This window comes from Procambarus clarkii, chromosome 2 (genome assembly GCF_040958095.1).
Source record: "Procambarus clarkii isolate CNS0578487 chromosome 2, FALCON_Pclarkii_2.0, whole genome shotgun sequence".
In the NCBI taxonomy this organism is placed as follows: domain Eukaryota; kingdom Metazoa; phylum Arthropoda; class Malacostraca; order Decapoda; family Cambaridae; genus Procambarus; species Procambarus clarkii.
Window position 1 is genome coordinate 50,518,739 of NC_091151.1, and position 24,561 is coordinate 50,543,299.

General features: G+C 41.6%; 1 protein-coding gene across 3 annotated transcripts in view; it reads right to left on the minus strand.

Moving 5' to 3' along the window:
* Positions 1–1,991: 1,991 nt before the first annotated feature.
* LOC123762336 (uncharacterized) overlaps positions 1,992–24,561 on the minus strand; it is a 117,763-nt gene continuing 95,193 nt past the window's right edge. For all 3 annotated transcript variants that reach the window (XM_069325976.1, XM_069325968.1, XM_069325970.1), the window contains exons 6-9: positions 21,815–21,965; positions 13,972–14,133; positions 11,814–12,086; positions 1,992–10,366 (exon numbers count right to left, since the gene is read on the minus strand). In XM_069325976.1, the coding sequence (XP_069182077.1) occupies positions 8,527–10,366; positions 11,814–12,086; positions 13,972–14,133; positions 21,815–21,965 (2,426 nt within the window). In that variant the 3' untranslated portion in view covers positions 1,992–8,526. The remainder of the gene's footprint in view (positions 10,367–11,813; positions 12,087–13,971; positions 14,134–21,814; positions 21,966–24,561) is intronic.

Here is a 24,561-nt window from a genome sequence, read left to right on the forward strand (position 1 = left end):
ACCTTCCTAGATATTCTAAAAAAAGCGAGAGTAACGCCTGTCCACAAATGTGGTAATCTCACAGATGTTAACAACTACAGACCTATATCTATCCTGCCAAACTTGTCAAAAATTTTTGAAAAACTAATCTATAAGCAGCTTTACTCATATCTAGCCAAACTCAATATACTTAGCCCTTGCCAATATGGCTTCAGACCCAAAAAAAGCACTAACGATGCACTTATTAGTATGCTTAACTCGATTCATACAGCTCTTGATAAAAATGAGTTCCCTGTTGGGTTGTTTGTGGACCTGCGTAAAGCTTTTGACACTGTCAACCACCAAAACCTTCTTCTTAAATTACATCATTATGGAGTCAGAGGACACTCCCTACAATACCTCAAATCCTACCTTACTGACAGGCTCCAATATGTTTCTGTGAATAATACAATTTCTCCCACCCTACCCATCAACATTGGTGTTCCCCAGGGCAGCATACTTGGCCCTCTCCTCTTTCTCATCTACATTAATGACCTTCTAAATGCCTCCCAACACCTCAAACCAATTCTATTTGCTGACGACACAACCTTCATTTACTCCAGTCCTGATCCCCTTGCTCTAAATGCCACAGTAAATACTGAGCTAAATAAAGTCCATCTGTGGCTAACTGCCAACAAACTCACCCTTAACATTGACAAAACCTTCTATATTCTGTTTGGCAATAAATCCTCTAATCAAATAAATCTCAAAATAAACAATACCCAAATTTGTAACAAATTAGATGGCAAATTCCTTGGCATTCTCATTGACCACAAGCTTAATTTCCAGGGACACATTCTAAACATATCAAAAAAAGTTTCAAAAACTGTGGGCATTCTTTCTAAGATCAGATATTATGTACCACGCCCTGCCCTGGTGACTCTCTATTACTCCCTTATCTATCCATATCTCAACTATGGTATTTGTGCTTGGGGCTCTACTACCCAAAATCACTTACGTCCTCTAATTACTCAACACAAAGCTGCTATTAGGACAATATCCAATTCTGGCCCCAGACATCACTCGGTACCCCTACTTAAATCTCTGAATATGTTAGACATTAAGTCACTGCACATTCTCTCATGTGTATTATACATATATAAAACGCTAAACTATAATGCCAATCCTGATCTCAAAAGCTTCATAGAAGGTTGTATCAGAACCCATGAGCATCACACCAGAAATAAATACAGTTTTGATATTCCTAGAGTACGACTTAATCAAACTAGAAATGCTCTACAAATCAAGGGGCCCAGAATGTGGAATGACCTTCCCAACCATGTTAAAGACTGTACCTCTCTCAACCAGTTTAAGTTAAAAGCGAAGCTATACCTAATAAATTCCCTGTAACCTACCTTACCCTTCTATTGTCAACCAATGTCTGTTTTTTTCTTTAAAGAGCGCTGTTTGTCGACATAATTGTATTTGTGCTGCTTTTTCATCTATGTTTTCATTTCTTGTTTTCATTCTACTCATTATGCTCAAATAGTATTAAGCTTGTCATTTAAGTTTATCATGCCCGAAACGCTTTGCGTAATAGTGGCTTTAGGCATTGTATGTACTAGCTCTACCTATAAGTCAAACAATCCTTGTAAATATTTATTGTATGTATGTACCTTACCTAAATAAAATTGTATTGTATTGTATATATGGTCTTGTATTTGTCGATATTAAAAAGCATTTGCCAGTCTTCTGACCACTTGTGGAGTTGATGTAGATCTCTTGGTAAGGTTTCAATAACATTATCATTTCCCACTTTATCCTAAATCTTTGTGTCATCTGCAAATTTGATGATGATCAAATTCCATGTGCTTGTAATTTACTTACCAGTCTTTCATGTGGTAATTTGTGAAAAGCTTAAGAGAAGTCCATGTACACTACTTCTAAATAGCTGTTTACAGTCTCCAAAAATGTGAAACACACACATGTGAAAGGTACTGAACACCCTTGGTTAATATAATAAGACTATGATCATCTACAGAGTGACTTTACTATGCAAACACAACATCATACACAGATAACAACGGAATGGCACTTATAAAGTCATGGGGAAATTAACAGACATTTTTTATGAAAACAGGAATATTTTACAACAACAAAGTTGACACAGATATCTTAAAAAAATACCTGGTACATACAACAAACATTACAATTTAGCTTTATAATACATGTGAATAGATCTGCATTCATAGAATGATTGAAAAGTTGATTTACTCACAAGTTTTAAATCAAATAAACTTTCTTCCTCTAAGTTTGGAGAATTACATTCAGCGCAAAGACTAGATTGGCAGAGCATTTATAACAGAGATTAATGCATCAGATATGGGTAATATACACTGACAAATACATGTATATAAACAGCGTGAGATATATTTATCTCAGATATGTAAAAACTCACGAATTATTTTAGTATCAAAATGTTCAGTAAAAAAGCACTCTCATGGAAATGTATTACAAACAACCTGCTGTACTGTATAAGATAAGCACTTTTTGGCTTTCAGATACATATAGAAATTATTAATCTAGATTATTATTTCAGTGGACTATTGGTAGACCAATACTTGTTTTATAATGCACATTTCATCAAGTAACTGAAGTTCAGATTTTTACTAATGAGAATAAAATTGCATCCACTTACCGGTAATTATCTTTGCAGAATATGGAACACAAAGAATGATCTTTATGGATTGATTTATACTGTCCATGCTAACTTCAATCTCCACTAAGGTAACTGATTCCATGACACAGAATTGTACATTAAATTTGTTTAAATTTATCTTGAGAAAAACGTTTATTCCATGCAATTGGTGAAAAACTCTTGATAAAATACTGAAACTAAAAAGCGACATTACATACTAATATACAGTATAATCTTAATATCCTTTGAAAATTAAATGTACCCAAGTGATACATTGCTTACTCTGCACAATATATTTTTTTCTAATGCCCATAAAAACCATAGGAAGTTGTACAACAAATAACACTATAAAATTATTTATAATAAAAATAAAATGCACTGTGTTAAATAATTTGTTGATTCAGTTATAATACCATATTAAAACAATAATGATCAAATATAATGTAAGTGGAGCTAAAATTAGGATTCACATGAAAAATATTTTATATGATTTTAACAATAAAACTGAAATACAGTTTCTGAATCACAACTACACAGCTAAATGAGATAAAACAAGTTAATAGATCTTCTTAACTATGAAAACATAAATTAAAATACATAACAAAATCTGACTCGATTTTGGACAATATTAACCTGAGCATTTGTGAACCTTACATACTAAAGTGTCTAAGGTGGTGAAACTTCTAGCTTATATTTTACAATGCCACCAGCAAACTACCTATCATAGGCAGTGGTGTAACCTGTCTCAACCAAAACCACCTATCAAGAAGCAGTGGTATCACACTGTCTACATTGGCAAATTTCTAGCCAAAAACCCAATAATATCTTCATGTCACTTAGCAGCTGGTATTACATTAGTCACTGCCATACCAGCCAGTGTATACCTGTCGATGATTCTGATGATCAACATCTCGCAGCCTGTCTCTGACAAGGCCTCCTGGTTGGTCTGGTTAGCCCGGATGTTCAGCGTGACTGCACGCTGTTGGACTACTTCCCAGTACATATTTGTATAGTATTTAGTAGTTTTATCGAGCTCTTACTTAACCACTGCAGTTTACATTAATTGTGATGTACTAGCAAGTGCTTATAAGTTCCATGTGCTAGTTTGTGGCTATTAGTGAATCTCCAGCAAACAATTTCTGACTGTTAGGAACTTCTAGTATCTATCAGCAGGGCTGGTCTTTGTCAGAGTGTGTGTATACAAGTACAGTACTGTAATTCTGCAGCAATATTTTTAAATATCATTATAAAATAGCAGTCATGCAGTCTGCTAAGAGAAGTTTGCTTCCTATTTGTATAAATTACCAGCTCTCGTCATCATCAACTAAATGGTTACAGTTCAGAATAATTCTAGACAAATTTGTCAATGGTCTGTTATACACCATGATCAGTAGGCTTGCTAAACATATACCTCTGATAACTTATTATTGGTTACCTAAAATAACTAGTAGTTCCCCTTAACTAAGTACAGTAAACAAATTTAAAGATGCCTCAAGTTATCTTAGATTTTCAACGTCTTTTCTTATACAGTATTGTGATTTAGGCCTCAGGTAGTTAACAACCAGTTTACACATAATTACATTCTACCCACTTCAAGACCACGTTCCAACACAGAGATAGAGGTAACAGAGGTGATACAGGACATCATTTCAATCATGTCCTGTATCACCCCACCCCAAGTGAATATAAGCATTAACAAAATATGTAAAATTGTCTTTGAAAATGTAATTAGTGTCTAGCAAAATGCTTCTAGGTGTCAGACCATAAATAAAGTATGAAAATGAACTTTGGGGAGTTCATTTTTCGACTACCCTCAACAGTGAAGAAAAACATAAGAAATATTGAGAAGATTCGTGTTAGAATCATTAATCTTAACCTCTCGGTCATATTCAACAGCATATGTTTACACAAAAGATTGCTACCAAAAAATAAATATATAAATATATAAATAAATATATATATATATGTGTCTCATTGAATACGACAGCATATTCTGTATTAATATTCATATTCAATGAGAGAGGAGGCGGGCATTAATCTAACATATCAGGCAAGATGAAAAGATATATTGTAGCTAAGTTTTATATCAACCAATAACTACAATATAAATTGACCGAGGTGATTACACTGGCAAAGATATATGTCTTAAGTACAGAATTAATATGGGGGAAGTAGGTAATACAAGATACAGTGTGGGTTTGAAGCCCAAAGTAGGAAACTATGAGGATGAAATTATGTACTGTTTGGTTTTACTTTTGAATAGGACATAGGTTGGAAAATTTTTTAATTCATCATGAAGTGAGTTCCAAATACAGGGTCTTTTTATTTGCATGGAGTGTTTGCACAGATTTAGTTTGACTTAAGGAATATTTCTTTCTGGTGTGGTGCTCATGGGTTCTATTATTCCTATCAAGGAGAAGTTTCAGATCAAGATTAACCTCTAGGAACAAGGTTTTGTACATGTAAATAGCTCATGAGAATGTATGGAGTGTCTGTCTGTTTAGCATATTAAGGGACTTAAATAGAAGGGCTGTGTGTTGTCTGAAGACAGTTTGTTATAGTTCTGATAGCAGATTTTTGCAGTGATGCTGGGCTTGAGGGAATTTGCAGTGGTTGGACCTCACGCACAGATACCGTATGTAAGATAGGGATAGATGACAAGCCGCCAGCTTCCTGGCCTCGATATAGTATTAGTGGCCCTCAGGTAAATTCAGACTAGCGCATAGTATAATGAGAGAGTAATATAAGACTTTAGAACGTATACCAACCGTTTTTTAGACTTTTTTTGGCTATGTATTGTATATGGAGGTGCCTTCTCTACCCATTAACCATTGGAGTGCCACAGGCAGCATGCTAGGACCTCTCCTATTTCTTACATACATCAATGATCTGCCTAACATCTCTAACATTCTTTAACCTATATTATTTGCTGACGATACTACCCTCATCTACTCAGACCCCAACACAAACACACACTAAATAATGTTGTAAATAACGAATTAAAAAAAAATCCACTCATGGATGTCAACCAACAAAGTCGTCCAAAATATAAAAAAGACCTACTACATTTTATTTGGAAGCAAATCGACAAATGCAATGCAGCTTCAGATAGACAATGTTAACATAAACAATTAAGATGATGGATAGTTCCTTAGCCTATACATAGCTAATCTATAAAAAGTTTAGTTATAAAAAGCTAAACACAATATACTTAGCTCTTGCCAATATGGCTTCAGACCCAAGAAAAGCACCAATGATGCAATGATTAATATGATTAACTTGATACATGCAGCTCTTGAAAAAATGAGTTCCATGTTGGGTTATTTGTTGACCTACGTAAGGCTTTTAACACTGTTAACCACCACAACCTTCTTCGTAAATTATCTCATTATAGAGTCGGAGGTCACTTCCTCCAATACCTTCAGTCTTACCTTAGTGACAGGCTCCAGTATGTTTCTATGAATAATTCCATTTCTCCTACCCTACCCATCAACATTAGTGTTCCACAGGGCAGTATACTTGGTCCTCTCCTATTTCCTCATCTACATTAATGACCTTCCAAATGCCTCTCAACATTTCAAGCAAATTGTATTTGCTGATAACACAACCTTCATTTTCTCCAGTCCTGACCCTCTTATTCTGAACGACACAGTGAATACTGAACTAAATATAGTCCATCTTTGGCTAACTGCTATAACGAACTCACCTTTAACATTTACAAAACCGACTATATTTTGTTTGGTAATAAATCTTCATATCAAATTAATTTAATAATTAACAATATCCAAATTAATAACAAAGTAGATAGTAAATTCTTGGTGTTCTCATTGATAACAAGCTGAATTTTCAGGGCCACATTCAAAATATAGTTAAAAAAGTTTATTGGCATTCTTTCTAAAATCAGATATTATGTACTTCACCCTACCCTTGTAATGCTCTATTATTCTCTCATCTATCCTTATCTCAATTATGGTACCTGTGCTTGGGGTTCTACTACTCCAAGTAGTATTGGGGGAGTATTGTGCTTAGGGTTCTACTTGGGGGTTCTACTAGTAAGGGGCCTGACAGCTGAGTGGACAGCGCTTGGGATTCGTAGTCCTAAGGTTCTGGGTTCGATCCCTGGTGGAGGTGGAAACAAATGGGCACAGTTTCTTTCACCCTGATGTTCCTGTTCACCTAGCAGTAAATAGGTATCTGGAAGTTAGACAGCTGCTACGATCTGCTTCCTAGGGGTGTGTAACAAAAGGGAGGCCTTGATTAAGGACCGGGCCTCAGGGACACTAAGCCCCGAAATCATCTAAAGATACCCTCAAGATCTCAAGATAACATCTACGTTCTCTTATTACTCAACACAAATCTGCTATTAGAACAAAAACAAACTCTGGCCCCAGACAACACTTGGCCCCCCTTACTTAAATCCTTGAATATGTTAGATATTAAGTCGCTGCACATCCTCTTAAGTGTACTCTATATATATAAAACTCTGAACTGTAGTGCCAATCCTGGCCTTAAATGCTTCTTAGAAAGTTGTAACAGAATCCATGGGCACCACACTAGAAATAAATACCTATTTGATATGCCAAGAGTGTGACTTAACTAAACTAGAAATGCTCTACAAATCAAGGAACCCAAAATGTGGAATGACCTTCATAATCACATGAAAGACTGTCCCTCTCTCAACCAGTTTAAGAGAAAAACCAATTACAGTACTACCTGATCAACTCCATGTAACCTACCTTACCCATTAAATGTCAACCTATGTCTTGCTAGTTTCAAACAATACTAATTATTGACCAACTTGTATAACTGCTGATATCTGCCTTGTATAAACTTGTATAAAAACATGCATAAAAGACAGAAAAAAAATTGTAGACTGTTTATTTAGTTCAAATTACTTCTACTGTTCCATTCAACATGTAATTATTGTCATTCTTCCCCCTCCCCCCTTTTTCAGTTCAGTTCATTCTTTTGATCTCAATTAGTTTAAAGTCTTAGTTTTGAAGAGTTTTTACCACATCTTACCAAAAATGCTGTGCATATTAGTGGCTTTAGGCCTAGTATGTACTAGCTCTATCTAGAAATCCAACATTGTTTGTAACTCATTTTATATGTATGTACTTTTACCTGAATGCAAATTATTATTATAAATGAATTTTTTTTTTAATTTTATAAGGAAGCAAATACAGTATGTGGTGTGCAGTACTGCGTCACTGACCACTGCAGGGGGATCCTTGCATGAAGTGTCATGTCTATTTAATTTACCCATTAAATTATACCCTAAAGCAAAATGGCTTCATGTCAATATTTCAATATAAATAATGCAATACATTTAAAAAGATTTTTAAATACAAAATGCAGTACTCATGAATGAATGGGTAAAAGAAGATAACATGTACTAAATATAGATAACTGTACAAGGAACTACGGTAACCATTATCAGCTTATCATCATTACTATAAAATACCACCTTCAACTCATTGTAACCATGTTTTTCATAAAGAAGGTTTGAGCGTCTGAGCTTGGCTCAGTTGTGGTAATGAATTACACCGTTATAAAACTTTTATCAAAATCCTACTCAGTTATTCATGTAGCAACATTGTGCAGTACATATGAACCATTAGTGAGAATATCAACACTCCACTCTTTGATATTCTATGTAGTTCACTTATATAATTTCATAGCAACTTAAACATCCAGCCATACAGAAATGTATGATGTGTATTACACCATAAAATTACACACTAATCACCACATAGCAATCACACAGACTAAAAATCACTCAAATACCAGTATTTCTTCAGTCAGAATTGCATTATTGACTCGCAATTTGCTTCGTCTCTAATATATATTCAATAATCATAAAGTTTCTTCTAAACATTCACTGATTTTAGAGTATACAAAAGATCTTGAACTGAGTGTATTCTTCTCTCAGCTGGAGTGCTGGGCTCAGAACTGTGATATGATATTCTCTCTCCTGTCCGTCTACCTCCTCCATTCCTACCTTGATCTAGAGAAATCATTTCAGAATCTGGGGTAGGAGTATCTTCCAAGATCTCTTCTGTATTGGCATTTGAAGAAGATAAGACCCGGCGAAGAGGCAATGATAAGTTTGCTCTGGAAGGCCTTGTGGATTTTGGGAGATTAGAGGCAGAGCTGTCACCCATAGAAGGGCCCATATGAACAATAGCTTCAGTCAGAGTTACATTTCCATTCAGATCTGAATCATCTGGTAAATGAGATGGAGCTTCCTGTTTGAGTTCTATAGAAGTGGTAGATACTGGTGTGGTAGCAGTGTCTCCATCACAACCTGGTAGTGTCTCATAGCTGTGTTCAGTTTCAACCTCTCCATCTGGACGATCACCGAGTTGGGAAGGGAGAGGATCATTGTCATTAAGGTGGGTCCTTACTCCAGGGTGTATGTGGCGCATGTGGTGGAGAGGATGTAAGGGATGGAGGGGATGGAACTGTCTGATTGAGTGGATGGCTAGGTTCTGGTTGAATGATGGCTGGGGTGTTGATGGAGTATTATCTCTCTGACTTGGAGAAGATGGAGAAGGACCAGAAGTAGTAGGTGTGTAACATGAGTATGCATCAGTATCAGTTATCATTGGAGATGTACTAGACATATCTGTCAGAGGAGATACAACACTATATGTATTCTCAGTCTCTGCAGCAAGACTATGATCAGATGATGATGTGTGAACAATCATGGTATCATCAGATGCATGATGTGAACTATCATCATCCTTCTCACGAACTTGCTCATATGTATGATTTAAAGAGGCATCTAACACCTCCTTGTCACTTGGAGATGGGGTGTTCTGACTAGCAGAGCTGGTTGGTTCTGAATAGTACAGTATCTCATCTGCATCTTGTCTCACTGATATGCATGATGAGACATCAGCAAAGTACAGTTCTGATTCTTGCTCAACTTTTCCACTAGTATATACCACTTTGGGATCACTAATACTCTTGATGTGCTTACTGCGGTATGCCTCACGAGGTACATCGACCTGAGAATGAAATTTATCTAGAGGTGTAATGTCTTTTCCATCACAGAATATAACCTCTAGTGGTTCATCATGTTTGTGTTCATTCACATCTCCAAGAGATTTGACATGACCTAATGGAAGTCTTCTATTGCGATGCCTGGAAGGGAGTGAACTGGACCCACATATAGTTCCTCCTTGCTCAGCTGGCCCACCTTTGTGGCGACCACGGGTCATGCGCTGATTTTGACAAGGGGAGCTAAGCATTTCTGAATCATCACTGGGGGAAGAAAGTGTGTTACTTGTGGGACTAGCAGGACCATTCATTAAGTCTGCTAGAGTAGGGGGACGACGAGCTGGGGAAGATCGTATGGCCTGAGCTACTAATCCTTGTAAAGCTGCAGGGGAGGTTGGTGAATTTGGGTGATGATGTGGTGACAGCTGCATGGCTAGGTTTTCTGCAGAGGTTGGCTGAGAGTACGGAGGTGGAGGGCCCCACATGTATCGTGGGAAAGCCTCCTGGTATGCCATGGGTGGAAGGTAGGCTTCTGTGAATGGTGGTGGGTAACGGGGTAGCTGAAGTACCACACCAGGGTCTGAGAGTGGTCGGCGATTATGGTGGCTGGTAGGATGTTGGCGGCGGAGGCCCAAACGACTTTCCAGACCCCGGGGAAGAAATGGGCGTAGTAAGACACCTGTCACTTGCGCCCGAGTATCTTCACTGCAAGAAAAGAGCAACATCTACAATAGTAATCTTGAATTGTAAATGTTTTGCACTCTGGATGTCTAAAGTTCTATAGGAATTTTATTAATTTTATAATTCAAGGCAGTTTAGGACATAAGGATATAACTTAACGTATTTCACTGTGACCAGAATTTCCGGAGCGACATCCACACAGCCGCAAACTCCCACACCGTGCTGTGGGCCCAATGGAAGGACGGACCCCACCACCCCTGGCCGGCCTGGTGAGCACTGGTCACCAAGCTCCAGCCAAGAAATGACGCATCCATCAACACATTGAGTGAGGGGTCGTGTAGGCACCAAGGCACTCAACCAAACCAGAAATGCAATGCAAATCAAGGGTCCCAAATTGTGGACTGACCTCCCAAATGTAATTAAAAGCTGTATGTCTCCCACCTAGTTTAAAAGAAAGACTAAAGAAATATTTACTTAATATCATGTAATTATTATCACATATCATGTACAGTGGCACCTCGACTTACGATAGTGTCGTCGGCTAACAATATTTGTTGATACACGTTCAGGTCAACTGAGCGCATGGTTCCCGGTCGTGTGGGCTGACCTGCCTCAGTTTACTAGAGCCGCCCGCTTAGTGACAATCACGCTTATAAGAAATTCTATTTTTTTTGGTGATATTTTGATTTTTGAACATAAAACTGATTATTATATAAAAGCCATGGGTCCCAAGAAAGTCAGTGGTAAGGTTCAACATATGAAAACACACGTGAGGATGACCATAGAGGAAGTACAGAATATCCCTTCCTGAAAAATTAAGAAAATGTGTACAGCATGGGAAGAACTGCAAACTTTTGCTGAAGCAACTCACCTAAATCAAGCTGCAGTAGACCTGTTGCTTTAACCTTTTCAATGACACTGTGATACATCACTACCGACAAATGTTAAAACGAAGGGAAAAACAAGTGTCGCTAGACAAATTTTTAGTGAGAAATAAGCAGTGAACCACAACCAGGTCCTAGTGGTATGGAGGCAAAACGTAGGAGAGTGTACCCCAGAGAAATCATCACTGCCTGATGTTATAATGGAAGGGGACTCCTGTTCCAAACAGTAACACCTCTCCTCCTCCCCCCCCCTCCTCCTCCTCACCATCTTCCATACACCAACAGGAGTCATCAGTAAAGGTAAGTAATAACTTGAACATACTTTTGTAGTGAAGATTTGGGTGAATTAGGTATAAAAATTTATTTTGAAGTTAATTTTTTGGGGGGGGGTCAGGAACGGATTAATTCATTTCCCTTTATTTCTTATGGGAAAAATCATTTTGACTTACGATACGTTTCTGGGAACGGATTACCATCGTAAATCGAAGCCCCACTGTAACTAGTTTCACTCACATTTTCACATGAAATAAGTTATTTTGTGGTATAAGTATTATTATTATTATTATTATTATTATTATTATTATTACCTCTGACCATTCTCCCCATTGGAAGGTGTGGTGGCATTTGTGGGTTCCACTGGCATTACTGCTTGTTGTTGTTGTTGTTGTTGCTGCTGCTGCTGTTGTTGGTGTTGTTGGTGCTGCTGAGCTGCTGTGCCACTGTGAGCACCCCAACCACTGCCCCAGGGGAGCCACAGTGGCCCCTGACCCTGAGGCGTGGTAGTACCAAGTAACACAGAACGTGATGCGTTGGATGAGTCTTCCGCACTTGGAGCATAAAACTGCCCTCCTGCCCAGTATCTGAAATGACAATTGTAGAATCACATACAGTACAAAATTTAAGTGCACTTATCAAATTTATACCGTATGTTTTTGTCCTGCTTCTTTATAACTAAATATCGAATGAAGTGTAAATAATCTAAGGTAATTTCCAAGTAAATGTATATAATTAAAAAAAAATTTGAATAAAAATTTATTTTATTTGTGGAGTTTTAAAGGAAATACTAGGGCAGAATATTGTTGTAAAGAAACAGCCCATTCAAAGCTGGAGAAGTTTCTGACCTGGAGAATGGGCAGAGAACTTTTACAGCCTGAATCCATTCAATAAAACATCTAAATTACTGGGATCGCTTAAAACTTTGCAAACTGTACATTTATAGCACAGAAATAATTCCTTACGAAACCTGGAGGCATGGCAGACTGTGCCAAATCTCCCAGATGAAAATTAGAGGTGCAATAAGTACACTAAGAAACAGTTCTCTATGGAAAGATTTTTAGTGAGAAAAACAAGCAGTGAGACACAATCAGGTCCTAGTGGTATGCAGGTAAAACGTAGGAGAGTGTACCCCAGAGAAGTCATCACTGCCTGATGTTATAATGGAAGGGGACTTCCCTTCCAAACACTAACACCTCTCCTCCTCCCCTCCTCCTCACCATCTTCCATACGCCAACAAGAATCATCAATAAAGGTAAGCTATAACTTGTACATACTATAGTACTAAATATTTGTGTTTATTAGGTTTTAAATGTATTTTGAAGTTAATATTTTTGGGAGTGTGGAACGGATTAATTTAATTTACATTATTTCTTATGGGAAAATTTGTTAAGGGTTGTGAATTTTTGGGTTACAAACCGTCTCTGGGAACTGATTAAATTCATAAATGGAGGGGCCACTGTATCACCAATTAAATTTGTGACAATTTGAGCAAAGAAGTACCACAATTAATCACTGTGTACAGTAGGCTGATATGCCAGCAAACACTCTCCAGGCCACAATATATCTTGGATATATACAATATATACTTCCTATGGCATCACCTGCCACATATTTACTTCTAATTTCGTTATGAAATTAGATTAGTTCAGAGTAAAAATAGGTTTGATCATGTCCTGCATTCAGCACCAACATTATAGTGTGTAAATATACCATATTTCTTCATTACTTATGTAATACTAGCAGACTTTTGGTAGCTTTGGGTAATTCTATGGACCATGTTTAGGAATTTAAACATGCTAATTATGTAGCATGATAGGATCTCATCGAAACCTTTAAAATACTGAACAATTTGGAGAACGTCGATCCAGACAATTTCTTCAAAAGGTCAGATGTAACATGAACGCAGAGCAATGGGTTCAAGCTCAACAAACCACAATGTAGGACAGAAAACAGGAGATGCTTTTTCACCAATAGAGTTGTAAACCTGTGGAACCACCTACCCGCTGAAGCTGTAAATGCAAAAACTCTGCTGGGTTCTAAATTACAGCTGGAAAAGAACATCAGACAATTTTTGACAAATTGAAGACAATTTTTGTCTTCATCGAGGCCACTAGTATTAGTGGCCCTCAGGTAAATTCAGGTAAATTTGCAGGTACATGTATGTGCGCCAGTTTGGGTAAACACATCGCTTACCTCAGAGATTATTATGGTTCAGTTTTTTAATCTATTATTCTATAAAACTATAAATGTAAACATTAAACTATGTAAATAGCTTATCAATACAATAGTTTGCTTAACCAAATTATTTTTGAGGTTCAGTTCCTGAGGCCATTATGTGCCTCTGTAACCTTTTCCACTACCGCTCACAGGATGAATATGGGCTGTTTAAATGAAGTAAACAATGTGTATGTACAAGGGTGCATACTGAACTATACACAAAAGAACAGAAGCCATGAGGGTGTGGCCGACCTATCGTCGAGGGTGTCCCAAGGTGCCCAGGGGTAGAGCTCAGCAGGTGGGACAAAGCCATACTCGTCACAGCAAGAGCAGGCGTTGGGGGCAGGCGCTCGCCGGTACAGCAGGCGGCGACGGTGCTCCAGTTGCTCCCAATACATTTTCTTCTTCTCGTGACTGCAATACGTAAGGGACACCCATTATATACTAGTAAGATATACATCTCACAGACAGGCATATGTTATATATCCATACACGGACACTGCCAGTAGGTTTTTCTGTACATCATACATGCAGTATACTGGACAAACAGGTAATACATCTTACACAAATTTGCAGACGAGGCGTCACAATAACGTGGCTGAAGTATGTTGACCAAACCACACACTAGAAAGTGAAGAGACGACGACGTTTCGGTCCGTCCTGGACCATTCTCAAGTCAATTGTGAGAACAATCGACTTGAGAATGGTTCAGGACGGACCAAAATGTTGTCGTCTCTTCACTTTCTAGTGTGTGGTTTGGTCAACATACACAAATTTGCCGTCAGGAGTTGGTGGTGGTAAGAGAAATGAGAATGCTGAAAAGAGGAATTTTTTTTAATAAAATATGAAAAGCAGGAAATGGAAGAATGAAGAAAGGAGACAGAGGGAGAACTTCTATAACTGACGACACTGTGAATCAAGTGTCATCTCATAATGACATTCATTATGAGATGCTTCCCTATCTCCCTCTGTGCGCATTTCAGTATTTACTGAATCTGTATAACCATATCTATGAGTCGTCGTCAGTCCCTGAGGACTGGCTCGAGGCGGTTGTTCTTCCTATTTGGAAACCAGTGTCTCTAGGGAACATCCCCCAAGGACTTCTGCCCCCATTGCCCTCACGAGTTGCATCTGCAAACTCTTTGAACATATGGTCAATACCCGTCTTGTGTGGTTCTTGGAACACTATCACCACCTCTTTCCTTGCTCAATTTGGCTTTCAAGTGTCGCAGCACGACTGATGTCTTGGTGAACTTGAAGGTCTATATTCATACTGCCTTTGTTGCGAAGACCTCCATTGTTGCTGTCCATTTACCATAGAAAAGGCAAATGACACCACATGGAGATACCATATTCTGTTCCAACTCTGTTTTTTTGGCCTTCGTGGTAATCTTCGTGTTATCTTCCTACAAAGCTTCCTCTCTAGTCGTTCCTTTAGAGTAAGGCTTGGTACCACTCTCTCTGCCCCTTTTCGGCAATACGAAGGTGAACCTCAAGGTAGTATTCTGAGCACAACTCTTTTTTTTTTTTTCCTGGTTGCCCTCAATGGTCTTCTTTCCTCCGTTGCCTCTAGCATTTTTTTCAGGTTCTCTATGTTGATCTTACCCTTTGCTGTCGAGGTGATGACTTGCCTTTCCTCCAACGTCAGCTTCAACTTGCGATTGATGTCATGTTGTCCTGGGCCACCAATTATGGCTTCAAGTTCTCTACAACTAAAACTTGTGCTGTGATTTTTACTCAGAAGCAGGTCGGCCTTCGTCCCCCGTTGTCACTTTATGGTAATCCCCTTTTGTACAAAGATTCTACTAAGTTTTTAGGGTTAATCTTTGACACTCGTTTGTCTTGGTCGCCCCTTCTAGCTGAATACTCTAAAAGCCCTTAACTTACTTAAGGTCTTGTCCCATACTTCCTGAGGAGCTGATAGGCAGACACTCCTCTCTTTACATTCCTCTCTCGTGCTGTCTAAACTCGGTTATGGTTGGCCTGCATACTCGTCTGCCTCCCCTTCTACTCTTCGCCGTCTTGATGCTCTGCACCATACAATGATCTGCACCATAGACACATTAAACGTGTGTCTTGCCTCCCGACTGTCCCTCGCGGTCACTTGTTCCTCGATAGAATTATTAGTGAATCAGATACCTTTAATATCATTTGCCTTACGCTCTTTTGTTCTCGTATTGGCATCCTTTGAAATATTTAGTGCCGCTTAAATATCCCGCACATTTGATGGTGCTACATAGCCTTCCCGGCTTGGTGTCTTCTTTTGATAATTACGCTATGGCTGCTGGCTCAACATACCAATGCACTATTATTTTGCATTCCCTTAAGTAACTATGGCGAGAGTATTACTATTACCAGAGTATGTATGGTGATTTTTCGCCATTAGTAGTAGTGTCCTCCCCATCCCCAGCGTTGTTGACGTGTCCTCTCCATCCCCAGTGTTGTTGACATGTCCTCCCCGCAACCCGTTCTCGCAAATTTAATAAGTCAATATTGACTTATTAAATATGTGCATAGGTGACATACTTACATAATAGTTTCCCTTGAAAAGCTTCATAGAAAACACCGACCTTACCTAACCTACTTAGTATGTTAAGATAAGCATCTTATTGCTTCGTAATTACAATTATTACCTAACCTATACCTATAATAGGTTAAGTAACAATTGTAATTACGAAGCTATAAGATGCTTATTTTAACATACTAAGTAGGTTAGGTAAGGTCGGTGTTTTCTATGAAGCTTTTCAAGGGAAACTATTATATTTAGTATGTCACCTATGCACGCAACTAATAAGTCAATATTGACTTATTAGATTTGCGAGAACGGGTTGCCTCCCCATCCCCAGTGTTGTTGACGTGTCCACCCCATCCCCAGCGTTGTTGACTTGTCCTCCCCATCCCCAGTGTTGTTGACTTGTCCTCCCCATCCCCAGCGTTGTTGACTTGTCCTCCCCATCCCCAGTGTTGTTGACGTGTCCACCCCATCCCCAGCGTTGTTGACTTGTCCTCCCCATCCCCAGCGTTGTTGACTTGTCCTCCCCATTCCCAGCGTTGTTGACTTGTCCTCCCCATCCCCAGCGTTGTTGACTTGTCCTCCCCATCCCCAGTGTTGTTGACTTGTCCACCCCATCCCCAGCGTTGTTGACTTGTCCTCCCCATCCCCAGCGTTGTTGACTTGTCCTCCCCATTCCCAGTGTTGTTGACTTGTCCTCCCCATCCCCAGTGTTGTTGACTTGTCCTCCCCATTCCCAGTGTTGTTGACTTGTCCTCCCCATCCCCAGTGTTGTTGACTTGTCCTCCCCATCCCCAGTGTTGTTGACTTGTCCTCCCCATCCCCAGTGTTGTTGACTTGTCCTCCCCATCCCCAGTGTTGTTGACTTGTCCTCCCCATCCCCAGTGTTGTTGACTTGTCCTCCCCATCCCCAGTGTTGTTGACGCGTCCTCCCCATCCCCAGTGTTGTTGACGCGTCCTTTCCATCCCCAGTGTTGTTGACGTGTCCTCCCCATCCCCAGTGTTGTTGACGCGTCCTTTCCATCCCCAGTGTTGTTGACGTGTCCTCCCCATCCCCAGTGTTGTTGACTTGTCCTCCCCATCTCCAGTGTTGTTGACGCGTCCTTTCCATCCCCAGTGTTGTTGACGTGTCCTCCCCATCCCCAGTGTTGTTGACGTGTCCTCCCCATCCCCAGTGTTGTTGACTTGTCTTCGCCATCCCCAGTGTTGTTGACATGTCCTCCCCATCCCCAGTGTTGTTGACGTGTCCTCCCCATCCCCAGTGTTGTGGGGCTGGGGAGACCATACTGGTTTACAGTTTACATATAACTTACACACTGTCAACATACTGAACACATAAATATTTTAAAGCAGTTTACAATCAGCCAATTTAGCGCTGTGGCTACATGTTCAAATTTTACAAAATAATCAGTGTACAGCGGATGTGGATTTACAAGCAATATTTTTGCAACTTTTTAAAGCACTTTATAGCAAGGGTAAAATGAGTTTATTAAAGGTTAAGTAATATAGAGTAATTAATTACATCATCGGTGGGAGGGAGAGAGCAGCGTGGGGAAAGAATTTGTAACCACTAGAATATTTTTGGGTAGAAAAATTCCGTTCAGCGTTTCAGTTATAACGGGAGGAAGGGTCAGTTATAAGGGGAGGAGGGAGGTTCAGTTATAATGGGAGGAAGGTTCAGTTATAACAGGAGGAGGGGGTTCAGTTATAATGGGAGGAGGGAGGTTCAGTTATAATGGGAGGAAGAATCGGTTATAAGGGGAGGAGGGAGGTTCAGTTATAATGGGAGGAAGGTTCAGTTATAACAGGAGGAGGGGGTTCAGTTATAATGGGAGGAGGGGGTTCAGTTATAATGGGAGGAGGGAGGTTCAGTTATAATGGGAGGAAGAATCGGTTATAAGGGGAGGAGGGAGGTTCAGTTATAATGGGAGGAAGGTTCAGTTATAACAGGAGGAAGGTTCAGTTATAACGGGAGGAAGGGGTTCAGTTATAACAGGAGGGGGTTCAGTTATAACAGGAGGAGGGGTTCAGTTATAACGGGAGGAAGGGGGTTCAGTTATAACGGGAGGAGGGTTCAGTTATAACGGGAGGGATGTTCAGTTATAATGGGAAAAGGGGGTAGAGAAGGTGGTGGAGGCCAAGACCGTCAGTAGTTTCAAAATGTTATATGACAAAGAGTGCTGGGAAGACGGGATACCACAAGCGAAGCTCTCATCCCGTAACTACACTTAGGTAATTACACACACACAGGGGCCTCGCGGCTGAGCGGACAGCTCTTTGGGGGTCGTAGTCTTAATAGCCCGGATTCGATTCCCGGCCGAGGCAGAAACAAATGGGCAGTTTCTTTCACTATGATGCTCCTGTCCACCTAGGAGTGAATAGGTACCATGGAGTTAGACTGCTGCTACGGGCTGCTTAGTGTGTGTGAGTGTGTTAGAGAAATATATGTAGTAGATATAGAGGAAAAGATAGATTGATTAGAAAGGCGGGGTCCAAGAGCTAATATAGCTCGATTCTGCAGATACAAATAGTAAATACACACAATTAATCTATGAAGATGATTAATATTAATAATTTATTGGGCGTGGTTGTAGACGGGGCCGGCCTGGGTGCCAGCCCTCCACCCCCCCCCCCACACTACCTCACTCTTCCACTCCCTTCTTCCTTTGTAAATGCACATTAATGACACTATGTAAAAGACACATTGAACACTTTATGTAGGGCATACGTAAATCTGTGTATCTATGTATTTACGTATGTAGGTTAACTTAGCATTTTAAAAGCACCGAATCACCTTCTGTGGTTGATTTTTCAATAAACCCTTGAACTATATGTTTAACACTTCTCTAACCCTGTCCATGGAGGACAGAAGAAAATGTATATATGCTGGTTAGCATTGTAAATGTGTGGCCACGTCTGTGGTAGAAAATAATAATAAAAAAAGAAAAAAAAAAATTCCCTTCTTCACCTACTAGTCATCCCACCCTTCAATCCTTTCTCTAGTATTTGGTTGCATTAGCTCGCTCACCCGCCTCCACCTCCTCCCTTTCATTGGAAGGAAAAGTGGTGAAAACTTTAGTGGGATCAATTAGTGTGTTGCTGGAGAGGTCTCGGGGGAGGGGCCGCCAGCTTTGTTTACGAATTGCTTGTGCGTGCATTCGTGCGTACGCGCGCGCACATTACGACACACGCACGCCAGAAATAAGTGAAAGAATGCATTTGGGCGAGCAGTAGGGGGAGGGGAGCGCAAAACATCAATAGTGGAAGGGGGATGGAAGAAATGTTTACTGAGGGCTACGGTACGGTGTGAGAGTTAATGGTCATATCTCACCGCTTTCACACAATTGGAGCTGTGGCCCAAAAACATTTTTTTTTTCCACCCACCACCAACGGTAATCACCCGCAGTCCTCTCCAACACTGCAACACAAACATGAGAGCTCGCAACACAAGGTGTCCTGTGCCGTAGTAGTGAGTGCAGTCGTCGGGTCATAACCTAAAAGTGCCAACTTCAATTGCCAGGCAGGAGACGCTTCACGCGTGTCTGCTTGGTAGTAAATAAGTAGGTGGGAGTTACGCCAGTGGTGTGAGGTGTAGTCTGGCTCTGGCACCTCTACATCAGTTGATGGAGAGTTGACACCGGGACCAAAGAGCCACAGCTCAACCCCCGCAGGCACAACTAGTTGAGTACACACACACACATGTATAATGACGTGACCTGTTTGACTTCTTGAAACTGTGTGCTCTGATGTCCGCTCACTAGACGCCCTCTTCTCCTCCTCTGCTTCTATTCCCCTCTCCTCTAGCCCCTCACACCCCATCTTCCCTATCTACCCGTCAACTCTCACCTACTCTTATATGTCCCCTTCTATTTGTTATACTCCTTCACTCTCTACACTTCACCCAGCTTTCTCCATCTGCTCCCTTCCTCTTCAACCTCTCTCTCTCTCTCTCTCTCTCTCTCTCTCTCTCTCTCTCTCTCTCTCTCTCTCTCTCTCTCTCTCTCTCTCTCACTCTCTCTCACTCTCTCTCACTCTCTCTCACTCTCACTCACTCTCACTCACTCTCACTCACTCTCACTCACTCTCACTCACTCTCACTCTCACTCACTCTCACTCTCTCTCACTCTCACTCTCTCTCTCTCTCACTCTCTCACTCTCTCTCACTCTCTCTCACTCACACTCTCACACTCTCTCACTCTCTCACTCTCTCACTCTCTCTCTCACTCTCTCACTCTCTCTCTCACTCTCACTCTCTCTCTCACTCTCTCTCACTCTCTCACTCTCTCTCTCTCTTTCTTTACTTACCTTCATTCCTTCCTTCCCATAAAATATCCTGGTCTTTTTCACTTTCCTTCTCTCTCCCACTTCCGTTCATTCTTCCCACTCTTTACTTGGCTATTCAAGAAGAACGTGTCTCTTCCTTCCCTCCTAGTTCCATATATCTTTATTCTTCCTGCTAGTTCCCTCCCTCCCTCCCTCCCCTGCTACTTCCCTCCCTCTCTCCCTCCCCTGCTACTTCCCTCCCTCTCTCCCTCCCCTGCTACTTCCCTCCCTCTCTCCCTCCCCTGCTACTTCCCTCCCTCCCCTGCTACTTTCCTCTCTCCCTCCCCTGCTACTTCCCTCCCTCTCTCCCTCCCCTGCTACTTCCCTCCCTCTTTCCCTCCCTCTTTCCCTCTCCTGCTACTTCCCTCCCTCTCTCCCTCCCCCGCTACTTCCCTCCCTCTCTCCCTCCCCTGCTACTTCCCTCCCTCTCTGCCTCCCCCGCTACTTCCCTCCCTCTCTCCCTCCCCTGCTACTTCCCTCCCTCTCTTCCTCCCCCGCTACTTCCCTCCCTCTCTCCCTCCCCCGCTACTTCTCTCCCTCTCTCCATCCCCTGCTACTTCCCTCCCTCTCTCCCTCCCCTGTTACTTCCCTCCCTCTCTCCTTCCCCTGCTACTTCCCTCCCTCTCTCCCTCCCCTGCTACTTCCCTCCCTCTCTCCCTCCCCTGTTACTTCCCTCTCTCCCCATAAACACAATAACCAAACACAACAGATCGTCACAGTCGTTTATCAAAAAATAAATCCAATATTTGATTTTCATAAATCTCAAGTCCCCGTTTCCCCTCTTTATTCCTTCAAATCCTTCCCCCTTCCCCTTCCCTGTCCCCTCTAATCCCCTCTACTCTAGTTTTCTCTCACACCCTCCTCCTATTTGACCTTTTCAATCCTCTCTTCTCTTTCTTCTCTCAGATTCCCTCTTGTGCTCCCCTCTTCCTCCACCGGCCCCTCATCTTCTACACCTACCCCCCCACCCTCTACACCTGCCCCCCACCCTCTACACCTGCCCCTCACCCTCTACACCTGCCCCTCACCCTCTACACCTGCCCCCTCACCCTCTACACCTACCTCCTCACCCTCTACACCTACTCCCCATCCTCTACACCTGCCTCTCACCCTCTACACCTGCCCCCCCACCCTCTACACCTACCCCCCATCCTCTTCACCTGCCCCCCCCCATCCTCTTCACCTGCCCCCCCGATCCTCTACACCTACCCCCCACCCTCCACACCTGCCCCACACCCTCTACACCTACACAACACTGACCTCAGCAGCTGGTAGACCAACATGCAGGAGAAGATGGAGACGAGGATGCCGATGACAGAGAGGCCAAACAGCGCTCGTAGACAGGCGTACAGCGGCCCGTGGATCACGTCACAGTTGGTCCCGCTGCTCACCAATGAGAACACATATCGCACTGTGGAAGAGCCAATCAGAATGCACCGTCAAGTACCAATTAAAGATACAAAACTCCTGCCTTATACAGTCCAAATAAAGTTTATAATGTAATTTAAACTTTATATGTAATATATTCCTCGTCCTTTAGGTCCAGGGGATCTTCTGGGCGCGTCTCCACAACATCACTATTCACCTATACCTCTGACCAGTATTATTATTATTGTAATATATATATATAGTGTTAAACATATATATATATGTATATATATATATATGTATATATATATATATATACATATATATATATACATATATATATATATATATATATATATATATATATATATATATATATATATATATATATATATATATATATATATAACTGAAAACTCACACCCCAGAAGTGACTCGAACCCATACTCCCACAACTGGTATGTACAGGGACGCCTTAATCCGCTTGACCATCACGACCGGACATAAGGAAGTGATAGCCGAGGCTATATGAACCACTTCCCCGCCGGCACCCGGATGGTAATCTTGGGCATAGCATTTTATCAAATCACCTCATTCTTTGGGGCACACGTGAGGAACACAAATGCAAACAAGCCTGAATGGTCCCCAGGACTATATACAACTGAAAACTCACACCCCAGAAGTGACTCGAACCCATACTCCCACAACTGGTATGTACAGGGACGCCTTAATCCGCTTGACCATCACGACCGGACATAAGGAAGTGATAGCCGAGGCTATATGAACCACTTCCCCGCCGGCACCCGGATGGTAATCTTGGGCATAGCATTTTATCAAATCACCTCATTCTTTGGGGCACACGTGAGGAACACAAATGCAAACAAGCCTGAATGGTCCCCAGGACTATATACAACTGAAAACTCACACCCCAGAAGTGACTCGAACCCATACTCCCACAACTGGTATGTACAGGGACGCCTTAATCCGCTTGACCATCACGACCGGACACGTGTTCCTCACATGTGCCCCAAAGAATGAGGTGATTTGATAAAATGCTATGCCCAAGATTACCATCCGGGTGCCGGCGGGGAAGTGGTTCATATAGCCTCGGCTATCACTTCCTTATGTCCGGTCGTGATGGTCAAGCGGATTAAGGCGTCCCTGTACATACCAGTTGTGGGAGTATGGGTTCGAGTCACTTCTGGGGTGTGAGTTTTCAGTTGTATATAGTCCTGGGGACCATTCAGGCTTGTTTGCATTTGTGTTCCTCACGTGTGCCCCAAAGAATGAGGTGATTTGATAAAATGCTATGCCCAAGATTACCATCCGGGTGCCGGCGGGGAAGTGGTTCATATAGCCTCGGCTATCACTTCCTTATGTCCGGTCGTGATGGTCAAGCGGATTAAGGCGTCCCTGTACATACCAGTTGTGGGAGTATGGGTTCGAGTCACTTCTGGGGTGTGAGTTTTCAGTTGTATATAGTCCTGGGGACCATTCAGGCTTGTTTGCATTTGTGTTCCTCACGTGTGCCCCAAAGAATGAGGTGATTTGATAAAATGCTATGCCCAAGATTACCATCCGGGTGCCGGCGGGGAAGTGGTTCATATAGCCTCGGCTATCACTTCCTTATGTCCGGTCGTGATGGTCAAGCGGATTAAGGCGTCCCTGTACATACCAGTTGTGGGAGTATGGGTTCGAGTCACTTCTGGGGTGTGAGTTTTCAGTTGTATATAGTCCTGGGGACCATTCAGGCTTGTTTGCATATATATATATATATATATATATATATATATATATATATATTACTTGCTACTTGCCGCTCCTGTGAGGGGTAAGTCCACTCCGGGCTCGCCATAGCCCATGCTACTTGGAAGTTGTTGTCAGTAGGTGGATATAAAAGAGCAACAAGAAGGTGGCCGCCAGAGGGCCGGTGTGTGTAAACATACAATAGTCAGTTGGGTCCGTGTAATGAGTTACAATGAAGGAGTTTACTGGAGAGAGCAACATGTGCAGTGGTCCACACGGCCACTTGTGGCGTGGTCGGCCAGTAATGTTGACCACATTACGGCAGTAGTCTACCTGCACCGGATATACACCTCCACCACCACCACCACCACCACCACCACCACCAATATACTGGACAACGCCACTGTCAATCAACCATCCTGGTGTATTTCACAACACCTAATGTGGCAAGGTGTTTTCTCTATGTTAGCTTTATGATCCCCTTAGTTACACACAGAGATCACACTAACGTGATGCATCAAATGAACAACTCCACAAGGGCCGTGACGAGGATTCGAACCTGCGTCCGGGAGCATTCCAGACACTTTGATGCTTGCCTCTTGATGATTTCGACAGTTCTACTCCCAGCAGTCTTACCTGGTGATTGGCTAGTCTCTGAGACTGTTGGTCTTGGTAGCCTGAAGGTCCACACAGCCATCATCACGCCGGCTGTACGTTGTGCACAGCTGTTATCTATCATCACATCTCACCTGCTATCTACCAAAGACGGCGGCAGCCACTCTTAAGTTTAACACTCAATATTTGCTGGACATCTTAGGCAGGTGAAGGTGTGTCAGCCCGTGGTAAGCTCTGACACCACTATATTTAACTCCTTCATATACACACCTGTGTCA